Source organism: Scyliorhinus canicula, chromosome 15, assembly GCF_902713615.1.
Source record: "Scyliorhinus canicula chromosome 15, sScyCan1.1, whole genome shotgun sequence".
NCBI classification, from domain to species: Eukaryota; Metazoa; Chordata; class Chondrichthyes; order Carcharhiniformes; family Scyliorhinidae; genus Scyliorhinus; species Scyliorhinus canicula.
This window is the reverse complement of record NC_052160.1, coordinates 58,053,272-58,066,073: the sequence shown is the minus strand read 5'-3', so window position 1 is coordinate 58,066,073 and position 12,802 is coordinate 58,053,272. Positions and strand designations below refer to the sequence as shown.

Genomic DNA, 12,802 nt, shown 5'->3' with positions numbered 1-12,802 from the left:
AGTTCTGCAGCAGTCAGCATGTTTACCATGTCCTGGCCTTGTCGCCTACTAAGGGCCCCAATCAGTCCTGCTGACTGTACTCTGTCCCTGGCATCCCGGGACATTAAGCAAAAGCCAGCCACGGACTCTGATCTGGGCTGAGTCTGTGTTCTTTCTTTTGCCTTTCAGCAAATTCCCTTATTTTACCAAGGCCATTCTTCTCTTCAAAAGCAGATGCTAAACGGCCATACTGAAAAGTTCAAAACTGGTTGATGCTGTGACTACCATGGGGAACCTAAATTATTTGGTGATCAGTTAGAAGCTTACCCCAGAATTTGGATTGCTGCTTTTTCAGTATGTGCTCATGTGGGTGTTCTGGCCACGTGTAGCCCTGTGGGTTAATGTCTCAGTCCCCGTGAGATATGGAAATATTTTACTTCCTCTAAATTGTTGAGTTTACTTTGAAACATTGGGATTGATCAAAACTAAAGAAAGCAGATCAATAGTCAAGAATGAGAAAAGGCTATTTGGCCCTTTGAATGTTAAAACCCTAGCCCTCTGAATCATATTGTAGCATACGTCTGTGTTTTTCACACACAAGTGGGGTTTGTTTCCTCAACTGCTCTTGCTGGGATATGGGCCAGAATTATACACTCTCCCTGGCGGGTTCTGAGGTGGGGTGGGGGGAGGGGCTGGATGGGGGCACTTATAACAGCACAGACAGAAGGGGGCGATTCTCCAATATTGGGCCCAAGATTTTGCGCTGTCGTGAACGCCGGCGCAAACCGGGCCCGGTCATGTACGATTCTGGCCCCCACAGAGGGCCAGCACGGCGCTGGAGTGGTTCACGCTGCTCCAGCCTCCTTACGCGGTGCCAAATGGGCACCCCACCAACCTGCGCATGCATGGGGGACTTCTTTTACGCGCTGGCCCTGACCAACATGGGGTGGGTGTACAGGGGCCGGACAAGCCAGGAAGTAGGCCCGAGGGGGAGAGGCCTGCCCGTCAATCGGTGGGTCCCGATTGCAGGCCAGACCCTATTGGAGCCCCCCCCGGTGAAGGAGCCCCCTTCTCCCCCCCCCCACAGGCCGCCCCCCGGCCGTTCGCGCAGAGTTCCTGCCGGCAGCGACCAGCCGTGAACAGTGCCAGCAGGACTCTGTCATATCGGAGCGGCCGCTCGGCCCATCCGGGCTGGAGAATCAGCGACCCCCGATTCCAGCGGCCAGAGCCGCGCCAAACACGCCGGCGGAAATGGCGGCAATTCTCCGCACCTCGGAGAATCGTGCGTCGGCGTCAGGGCGTCGTGGCGCGATTGCGCCAATTCGGAGAATCGCCCCAGCATTCCCCCTTGAATCATGCCCAACATGACCCAGCTACGATTTTACAGTGGGATGGACAGGGCCTTTGACAGGAAGCCTGCCCAGACCTCAATTAAGACACTTAAGTGACCGTTAAATGTCTAATTAAGGGCTTTTTCTCATCCAGCCATCCATTTTTAGGTTGGCTGACGTCTGATCACTGAGGGTGGCAGCACCCTCCCCACCCAGACTGGAGAACTCCAGCTCTCCCTCCCACCTCGGCCTGGCGTCGATAGCGAGATCATCACTGCAACCCCAACACTGTGGACTGGGACTAAAGGCACGTTTCTCCCAAAAGGGAACAAAGTCTCTTAGCGAGCTCGTTTAGCCGCGTGTTTCCCGGCGCTAACAGTGCCAAGAAACATATGGCTTTCTTCTTTTATATAAATTTAGAGTACCCAATTCCTTTTTTTCCAATTAAATTGCAATTTAGCGTGGCCACTTCACCTACCCTGCATATCTTTGGGTTGTGGCGGTGAGACTCATGCAAACACGGGGAGAATGTGCAAACTCCACACAGTGAACCAGGGTCGGGTTGAATAAGGGGCCTGAATGGCGAACGTGTGGCTGAGGCCATGCAGAGCCCCGTTTTATACAATGGGGAGCTCCGCTCGCTAGAAGTCCCCATTGTACAGGAGATTGGGGCGGCACTTTTAAATGGCACTCTGGTTTCCATGGCTCCCTAAACAATGCCTGTCCTCCAACTCAGTCCGAACGCAATGTGGGAAGGTTCCCAGCCCGCCTGTACCACCCCCCCCCCCCCCCCCCCCCCCCCCCGCCTTGCAACCCTGGCCCAATCGCGCACAGGCAGACAATGCCAGCTTGGCACCTTGGCAGTGCCAACCTGCCACTATGGAAGTGTCAGTGCCAAGCTGGCACTACCAGGGACCCAGATGGCATTGCCAGCTGACATGGCCAAGGTGTACAAGCTGGCACCTTTTTGCATGCGTGATTGGTCCAGGGGTGCCCTGCGTGGGTGTTGACCGGGGGGAGGGTGGGGGGGGGGGGAGTGACCGGTAACACCCATCGTCTTTCGGGCTGGGGGGAGGTCGGGAATTGCTTTGGGGGCCTCGGAGATCGGGACGCCATTTAAAAATGACGTCCCAATGTCTCACTAAACTGGGGAGTTCTGGCGAGCAGAGATCCTCACTGTCCAAAACTGGGCTATGTGTGGCCTCAGCCGGGTGTTCCCTGTTCAGGCCCCTTATACAACCTGAGTCGTGTTGAGTAGCCTTGTGTTTCTCGGCACTACGAGCGCCGGGAAACACATGGCTAAACGCACTCGCTAGGGGGCTTTGTTCCCTTTTGGGAGAATCGCACCCGCTGTTTCGTCATTGTTGCTGGGTCAAAATCCTTATTGAGCAGAGCTGTGGGAGTGCCTTTAGACACACAGAGTGCAGTGGTTCAAGAAGGTGTCTCACCAACACCTATTCCAGGGTAGTTAGGGTTGGATAATAAATGAGGGCTTTTCAAGCAATGCCCACAGCTCTTGAATTTATACAAATTTTAAAAATTGTAGTGACTTATTTACATATTCCACATGCAAATATTCGAAGCCATGCGATAGTCACCTTCAGGTAATTTGTTCACCACTTAGTCTGTAGAGAGGACACTCCTCGGTAAGGTGCAGCATTGTTTCTGTCTTTCCGCAAGTGCATAAGGAGGTTTGTACGGAGGCCCCAGTGGTGGAGGTTAACTGCACAGGGGCGCTGGCCTGTCCTGAACCTGTTTAGCAAGGACCACTGTCATCGTGGCAGTTCAAAGCCTGTCATTGGACAGATGGGGTTTGCCACAAGGAACTTTGTTAATGATTTCTCGGTTTTCCATTCCTTCATGTTTACTGTTGGATCTTGCTCAGGAAGAGTGCGCCATATGGGCCACCGCTGTGGAAGGCAGGCAGTAGGTAGTGTGAATATAATTTGCCTTCTTAATTACCAGCTACACTCCACTTTCTATGATTTGTATGCAAAACCATCCAAATCTCTCTGAATACCAACATCTACCAGTCTCTTACCTTTTAAAAAATATTTTGCCTTTCTATTCTTCCTACCAATGTGTAGAATGACACATTTCCCCATATTATACTCATTTCACATAACAGTAATAGGATCCATTTAAATATGAGCGGCCACAGCCATTCACTTGCAATGGGACAGGGCAGATGACCAAAGTCACTGCCGCATTCCTCGGATTGTAGGGTAATGTTTGAGGGCGAGCACCTCACCACCACATTTCCCTTCCTTGCCACCACTAAATTGCCCAACTATTGGTGGTTTTACAGACTGGACCTATTGGCCGGGATTCTCCATTGCGAGTCTGCTTTGCCACCACTGCCAGCGAGAACGGAGAACCTGGCACTCAGCCAAAACTCCATTCACTGCAGCGGGAATGGAGAATGCCGCCGGCGTGAACCGACGGAGAATCCTGCTCGTTATTCTACATGAGAATAGGGTAACCGGGGAGGGTTTCTCTGTCCATTCACGCCGGCGGGATTCCCCGGTCCTGCTGCGGTGGATGGGAGATTTGGCTGAGCGCCAGATTGACCGTGCTCGCTCGCAGCGGTAGTGGGGCAGACTCACAGCAGAGAATCCCGGCCCAGATGTCTGGGCCCAATTTGACTCCAACTGATTTGTTTATTTACTGTGAAATCTAAACAGAGAATTATTGAATTGGCTGCTGGTCCTTGAAAGCCTAAACCACATAATATACTTGTGCTGTTCTCTCTGGCACTCAAAGCTGTCAGGGGTGATTCTCCAAAATGGAGACCAAGTGTTTGCGCTGTCGTGAACGCTGCCGTGTTTCATGACGGCGCAGAACGGGCACTGGGACGACCGATTCTGGCCCCCGGGGCCAGCATGGCGCTGGAGTGGTTCACGCCGCACCAGCCTCCCTTCCCGGCATCAAATGAGCACCGCGCCAACCCACGCATGCATGGGGACTTCTTCAGCACGCAGCTCCGACTCAGCATGGTGTCGGGGTTCAGGGGCAAGCTGCGCAACAAAGTAGGCCCGGAGGGAGGAGAGGCCGGCCCGCCGATCGGTGGCCAGACCCCATCGGAGGCCCCCCCACCTCCGGTGAAGGAGCGCTTTTCCCTGCCCCACAGGCTGCCCTCTGACCCTTCACGCAGAGATCCCGCCAGCAGCGACCAGGGGTGAACGGCGCCGGCGGGAGTCTGTCGTGACGGAGCGGCCACTCGGCCCATTTAGGCCGGAGAATCGGTGGCCCCGTCGCGTCAAACGCGCTGGCACAAATGGCGCCGATTCTCCGCACCTCGGAGAATCGCGCGCCTCGGAGAATCACGATTCTCCAAGGTGCAGAGAATCGGCGCCATTTGTGCCAGCGCGTTTGACGCGGCGCAGGAATCGGCGGGGCTGCCGATTCTCCGACTCAAATGGGCCGAGCGGCTGCTCCGACACGACAGAGTCCCGCCTGCGCCGTTCACCCCTGGTCGCTGCCAGCGGGATGTCTGCGAGGAGACGTCGTATCGCGGCTGTGGCGATTCTCCGGCTCGGCGTGGAGCTCGGAGAATCGCACCCTTAGTTTTGCAGTGAGAGAAACAACATGATAAATTTCAATGGGCAATGTCATGCCAAGCAGCAATGCCAGTGAAGAGATGAAGACAAGGAGATACAACCTTAAAATCAGAGCTGGGCAGTTTAAGAGAGTTAGACAAAGCTTCTCCACACTAGAGAACTTCCTTCACAAAATATATCAGATACTAGTTCAAATCAGAGATCAACAGATACTTGCTTAAAATAAAGGTCATTTAGGGATTAGAGCCAATGTGGGTGGATGGAGTTAGGATACAGATTGGCCATGATATCGCAGAACGGCGGAACTGGCGCGAGGGGCAGAATGGCCCAATTCTGTCCCAATTAGAACAAATGGATTAACAGGAAATGTGTGAAGAATTCTTGATCCAAAACGGGTATCACCTTCATTGTTGCCAGCTGTCTAACTTTATACTTCTTTCAATATTCCTTTCATATTTTGGGGAACCATCTGCAATTGAACTGTGTATACCAAAGGACATTGGTCCTGATTGAAGACCTCGGTTGGTTTGAACAATGTGGGACGCAACTCATTAGATGCAATGAGGGTGGCAAGGTAGCATAGTGGTTAGCAATGTTGCTTCACAGCACCAGGGACCCTGGTTTGATTCCTGGCTTGGGTCACTGTTTGTGCGGAGTCTGCACATTTTCCCTGTGTCAGCATGGGTTTCCTACGGGTGCTCCGGTTTCCTCCCACAAATCCCGAAAAACGTGCTTGTTAGGTGAATCAGACATTCTGAATTCTCCCTCGGTGTACCCGAACAGGTGCCGGAGTGTGGCATCTAGGGGTTTTTCAGAGTAACTTCATTGCAGTGTTAATGTAAGCCTATTTGTGACATTAATAAAGATTATTATTATTATATTATAATCACAGCTATCCATTCAGACAGATGTAAAAGATCTAATTCAAGGTACAAAAAGGGAGTTGTCCATGGGATGTTGCCCAATATTTATTCTTAAACTAACACCATCTAAAGCAGCATATGTGGTCATTTATATCATTCTGGGAGCTTGCAGTGTGCAAATTGGCTGCTTCATTTCCAACATTACCCCTCAAAAGTACTTCAATGACTAAAAAGATTTGGGACATCCTAACATCATAGCCTGAATTTTCAGGATGGTGAGTGCACGGTGCCCATCATCCCCGCTGACCCGGACAGGCCTGCTGCCAGTTCACACTCAAATGAGCATTGATTGGCAATGGGCAGTACCTCTGTGGCCACTTGGACGGAAGCCCCATTTTGGAGAGCTGTCGGCCATTCAGATTGAGGCTGGACGGGAAAAGGCCCTTAGGTGGCTAATAAGGGCCTTAATTGGGGCATGGGTGATCATCCTATCTGAGGCCCTGTCGCTCCACCGTAACATCACGTCCAGGTTGCATGATATTTTCTGACCCTCCCACCACTCCTCCTCAGAGCCCACCGGGGGGTGGACGGGGAGGGAAGTTGTAGGGGCAGCATAAAATTCTGGCCCATGTAAGGTGTTATATAAAGGTAAGTTCTTCCTTTCTTTAAATGAAGATTTGAATTAGAGTGATGACTGTACCACAAGTCTCATGACGCATTCTCCACCATGGTCCATCATTCACATCAGATTACTCAGTGACAGACTCCTTCGTCTCTCGATGCTAAAATGTCACCATTAGATAAACATGGTTGGAGGGTGTGGAATTAAAATTTGGGGGGTAAGGGAGCAGTTCTGGGTTCGCTGTCCTTTATACCCCCACATTATTTACTTCCTATTGAAGTTAACAGATTGAAAATAACATCTGACGTGAACGTGTACCAAACCGTCAGATATCTACTGCCTGTTTTGTACCCTTGCCCAAGTTTAATTTCACCCCTATCCTTTTCGATCCTTTTCACATGGGCAACGATTAAACTGGCACAAACCAATGTGAATGCCACGTCCATATAATAAAAATCTTTAAGTCGGCTTACATTGACACTGCAATGAAGTTACTGCGAAAATCCCCTAGACGTCACACTGCAGTGCCTGTTCGGGTACACAGAGGGGGAATTCAGAATGTCCATATAGTTGTATATCACTTTTTAATCACCGAAGTGGCAACATCGTCCAGTCCAGGCTCAATAAATCCTGTACTCAGTGTAATGTCAAAGGAGGAAATAAAGCACTTTCAAGAAGTTGGGTTTTGTGCTGAAAGAATTTTTATTTTGCACAAGTAACAGGCAAAGTAGTCTGGCATAAGGAAGAAAGGATCTGCATCAACTTTCTCCGACTTACACATGACTCTTTTAATGGAGACAGCGGCATAGTTCAATTAAAATAGCGCAAATTAGGGTCAGGGCCAAACTGACTGGTTTGACAACTCTGATTGGGTGTCGTCCTTTTGTCACATGACCTCCCACCTCCAACTACTCCCACCATTGATTCATCCTCCTGTTGCAATGCCCCGCCATGGTCAAATGATAATACTTTTAAGACCAATTGAACTAACCTTGACTATTATAGAAAATGTCCTTCCTTTCCATCCCCTCGCTGTCACTTTTTAAAATAGTTTTTTTTTGCAAATAATACCTGCAAATGTATGAGAACATTGAAACGACAACACCATTTTGTTTAAGGGCCCTATGAGTATTTCTCCTGGGTTGCTCATAGCAGTGTTGTAGAGTTTAATTTCTGGAGACACCAGGACAGTCCTGGAGGGTTGGCAACCCTGGACAGGAGATGCACTTGGTGCAGACGGAGAAGGAAAATTTCCCCCTGATTTCCTGCTCCCTCTACCCCCAAGGGAGTAATGTCCCACAGAGTGGAGGCATGTTGCAGCAATTGTGAAATAACCGTGCACGAGAAAAAGCCACCTGCAGAGAGCATTTCAACCAGACGTCCTCCACCCAGATAGAAAGACCTGATGAATGGAAAGCCCAGGAATTTCAATGTCACGACTTTTGAAACTCAGCAAAAGATCAGTCTCGCTTTGGAGTCACCCATGGCCATTCGACAGCTTGACAGTATTCAGTAATCCAGCAATGATTTAAGCAGTGAGATGACTTGATACATGCAATAATGTCAGTTTCAATAGCTCTGGTTCAAACAACTATAACTCATGGTAATTGAGTATAAAGGATTGCTTTCCCATAGGAAGCATTGAATAAGCCTCAATGGATTTACCATCTGGAGTATTTTGTTTCATTTGGTCACACTCCAGAAAAGCTCTCAGTTTATTTGCTTTGAATAAGATGGTCAAAAGACTTAACCAAAGTGACACTTGTGTAGGGCCCCCGTCTGTCCACTTTTAGACTGATGAGAAGCAGCTTCTGCCCTGCATTTGCCCATATTTAGGACTTTTGCATGGAGGAAAAAGACAGTGACAAGGAATTTAGGCAGAAATACTGCAGAAACCCCACTGACACAGGTGGGGCAAGAATAGCTGTGAGGAATTCTGCCCCCAATGTAGATTGCCGTGTTACAATCACATTACTGCCTTGTCTCCACCTTTCAGTTGAGATGTCCCCCCTCACAGGTAAATGTAAAAGATCCCGCGGTGCTATTTTGAAGATGAGCCGGAAAGTTCTACCCTGCTATCTTGGATTATATTTGGCTTTCGACCAACATCACTAAAACAAATTATCTGGCCATTGTCACGTTGCTGTGTGGGTATTTGTTCTGTGCAAGCTGGTTGCTGCGTTTCCTGCCTTCCATGTCAAAAGTATTTAATTGCCTGGAAGGCACTTTGCAATGTCCTCAGGCTTTGAAAGTTACAAAATAAATGGCCCCTCCGTGGCTTTCCTCCTTTAGTTAGAGCACTTCCATAATGAGCAAGAGAGGAATGTTGGTCAGCAGACCAGTAGAACTCTCCACACGTCTTCAATAATTATTACACCAACACATATAAATTATATATATATATAGACCGAGATTCTCTGGCCTCTCTGCGGCATGTTTCTCGGCTGATGGAGGTGGCCCGCTTTGACTGGTGGCGGGATCTTCCAGTCCCACCGCTGTCAATGGGATTTCCCTTTGAATCCACTTCACGCCACCGGCAAACCCATGGGGGGATGGGTGGTTGGCAGGACCAGAAGCTTCTGCCGGCATGAACAGCTGGAAGATTTTGCCCATATATACTGAGTGTGTGTTTATGATCAGAACCTGTAACAACAGTTTCAAATGCAATAAAATATTATGGCACCAAAAAGGTCAAACGGGTCCTCAATCTGAGCATCTCAGTGTAGCATGTTGGGCACTCAAGAGCAACAGGAGCCAAACTCATGCCCTCACATTCTGTAATAACCTGCTCTTGGGTGTCGTATTAACACATCAGCCAGCTCTTCTTACACTTCATTTAATGCAGCTTTGATATCACTTAGCAAAGGATGGCCAAGAAATTAATAAAGAATATATGCAAGTATAAAGAACTAGCAAGATACATAACAATCAATTGTACAGGCGGCTGGCTGCGTCCAGTTTGAATGGAAGCAATCATTTGGTGGAAAGGAGGAAGCTGATGGGAGCCTTTGGGAAATGGCATCAATGCAAAATAATAAAGGCAAGAAAAAGTCACCTTCTACTGAGATGACCTGTCACAGATCATGATTTATTTTTCTTTACAGGTTTATGAATAGCAGAGTGCCCGCCAATCGAAGATATGAACCCACAGAATACGAGCATGCAGCAAACTGTGCCACCCATGCAGTAAGATTTAAAAAAAATATTTTTATTCTCCATTTTCAAATTTTCTTCAGAATTTACACCCCACCAACAAACAGTAAACGGTAACAAATACAATGTCAATCCCCTCATCAACAACAACGGTCCCATCCCCCAACCACCCCAAATAACGGCCCACCTGACAATATAAGCATCAAATAAAACAAACCCTCCCAGGGTGGAAAAAAAAAGGAAAAAAGAAAAAGGAATCAGGAATCACCTATGGTCATAATTGACACATATAGTCCAGCCCCAACCCCCCCCCCAATATTCAATGCCATCCACTCCTCGAAAGAGCACCGTGAATGACACCCATGAATTGTAGACCCCCCCCCCCCCCACCCCACCCCCGCAGAGCCCTCCACTCCACGTCCTCTTGTAAACTCCTCCCCCCAACCTCGGTTCTTTCCCCCAACTTTTCACCCCGGCTAGACTCACCGAAACCTGTTCTGCCAGGCTCCGATGGCCGCAGCCCCTCCCCCCACCTCACTCCCATTCGCTGGCCGGCTTAAACCGGCCAGCGTGGAAGTCCCTGCCTGGGCCTCCTTCCCCCTTGCCCGGCCCCAGGAAAACCAAGAAATCCCCTTTAGCACACAACCCCCACATACACACCCAAGCCCAAAGAAACATCATTGCAACTGAAAGTCCCATCTCTTCCCTTGTCCAAATATATACAGCGTTGACTCATTTAGTACATAAACCAACATGCAGTGAAAAAATAAAGTTACATGAGGCTACATCAGTACATGACCGTTTCTCAATTCAGCCACAGTCCTTCTGCCTCCGCTGCTTCCGTCGTCCCAAAATAAAAGTCCTTGGATTTGTAGGTCACCCTCAACTTAGCTGGATAGACTATGCCGAACTGCACCTTGCTGATGTACAGTGCCTTCTTCACCTGGCTGAAGGCAGTCCACCTCCTCACCAGCTCCACTGAATAGTCCTGGTATATGCGTATACCAGCTCCAGCCCACTGCACCACCCGCTTCAGATTTGCCCAGCACAGGACCTTCTCCTTCATGCTATACCTACGGAAACACACTTGGCGGCCTTTGGTATAGGCCTCCATGACCGATGAGCCCGATCCAGTTCATATCGGGAGGGATCACACGCCTCCCCCAATAGCTTCGCCAACATCATGGCAAAATACTCTGTCGACCTCGGGCCTTCCACCCCTTCGGGCAGACCCACAATCCTCAGACTCTGTCGCCTGGATCTGTTTTCCAGGTCTTCCATTTTGGCTCCCAGATCCTTGTTGGTTTCTATCACCCTCTACAACTCCTTCCTCATCGAGGTGAGTTGATCACTGTGCTGCGATAATGCCTCTTCCACTTCCTTCAGTGTCTCACCTCACAGCCATCAGCGTGGTCATTTCTTGTGCTGTGAGCGATGCGGCCTCCCCTGGTGCTCCAGCCTCCGCTTTCCTTACAGCTCCTGCGCTGACTTTTTCACTCAGCGGCGGACGTCTGTTAACCCCCTTTTTCAAGGCTGTTTTTCTCCTAAACTAAGACGTTTCTCCTCCCTGTGCCTTCTTACTGCCTTTTCAGCCTCCGTTGCCCCCGGGACCGGGCGTTAAAACTCTAAAATTCCTATTCCCAAGCGGTAGCTCTCCAGTGTGCGGCTGCCTCCTGCCTGCCATCACTGGAAGTCATCCATGCAGTAAGTTACATTGTGATCAGAAAGCTGTCGGGGGGGATTCTCCATTTCGAGTCCATCCCGCTGCCAGTGAGGATGGAGAATTTGATGCTCAGCCATTCAATGAAGCGGGATAAGAAACAACTTAGAAAAGGTCACAGGTCAATAAAGCAAAGTTATCAAATTTTATTTTACCTGAAAGTAGTGACCATAGGGAGTACATAAAATATTTTTATGTTCTAGGAAAGGTACATTTCAAAGAAAGATACAAACAATGGTTTTAAAGGTGAAAAACAAAAAACATATTTAAGGAAAGGTTGGAAGCTTTGTTGAGGGGTGTGGCCATGTGAGACCTTGGAGCGTGCTCAGTGGTAGGACAGATCTGTGATGAAGTCAAGTGAGCTGTCTTCACACGCCCCTGAAAATGCCTGTTGTTTTTAGAAAGCACAGTTTTGTACAAAAGCTTTTGGAATTCTCTGCACCTGGGTAAATGAGAGGTAGAGAAACTCTGAGACATATCTACCATATAGCACAGTGGATGCCTTGTGGTAATGTTACTGGGATTTCTACAGACTAAATATAGGGACTGTTGCCTAAAAGGGGTGTTTATTTGTGCGTCTAACCAGGTAGAAATCTTATTGGGGGAAATGTTTTCAAGGCTAATTTTAACTGGGTAAATGTAATTTTGTATGTTTAAGTTTTCATCTCCTTTCTTAATAAATGTTTTAATTTTGATATTTAAAATCTCCAACAGTGTTACTGGAAACTGAAATTTGTACACCATTTTCTGATGATAAAATACAAATTGAAAATAGTTGTGGTAGCTTGCCAAGTTTCCCTTTGGAATTTGGTTAGTACAGCAATTACTACCTGCCGGATCATAACAACATATGCCGTGATATATCACTGAATATCATCTAAATTATTAAAGCAGAAAAGGTACTTAGTTATCTATGTAATGTTGAACTGATAGTCAATGTACTCTGCAGGATAGAATTCAGGCTGAAAGTATCAGCAGTTTCCTTGGCAGCAATCTCACTCCATGAGGCAGAACTTTGTAGGTTATAATCCAGCTCCGGAAACTTGAGCTCATAACTGAGGCCAACAGCTCGAGCGTCAGCAATGTCAGAGGTGCCATCTTTCAGATATGATGTGGAGATGCCGGCGTTGGACTGGGGTGAGCACAGTAAGAAGTCTTACAACACCAGGTTAAAGTCCAACACGTTTGTTGACTTGAGCGCAGCTCCTTCCTCAGGTGAATGGAGAGGTATGTTCCAGAAACATTTATATAGACAAAGTCAGAGATGCTGGACAATGCTTGGAATGTGAGCATTTGCAGGTAATCAAATCATTACAGATCCAGGGAGAGGGGTAATCCCAGGTTAAAGAGGTGTGAATTGTCTCAAGCCAGAACAGTTGGTAGGATTTTGCAAGTCCAGGCCAGATGGTGGGGGGTGGATGTAATGCGACATCTTTCAGGTAAGACATTAAGACAAGGCCCTGGATGTTAAAAAAATTCTATGGCACTATTAAATGATGAGGATCTCTCAATCAGCATCACTAAAAGATAGACTATCTAGCCACTAGTTCATTGCTGTTTGTGGGGCATTGGTT

At 48.4% G+C, this 12,802-nt stretch overlaps 1 protein-coding gene across 2 annotated transcripts in view; it reads left to right on the top strand.

Moving 5' to 3' along the window:
- mmd2a (monocyte to macrophage differentiation-associated 2a) overlaps nt 1-12,802 on the top strand; it is a 168,960-nt gene that overhangs the window by 67,299 nt on the left and 88,859 nt on the right. For both annotated transcript variants that reach the window (XM_038821048.1, XM_038821047.1), the window contains exon 2: nt 9,460-9,541. In XM_038821048.1, coding sequence (XP_038676976.1) covers nt 9,460-9,541 — 82 coding nt within the window. The remainder of the gene's footprint in view (nt 1-9,459; nt 9,542-12,802) is intronic.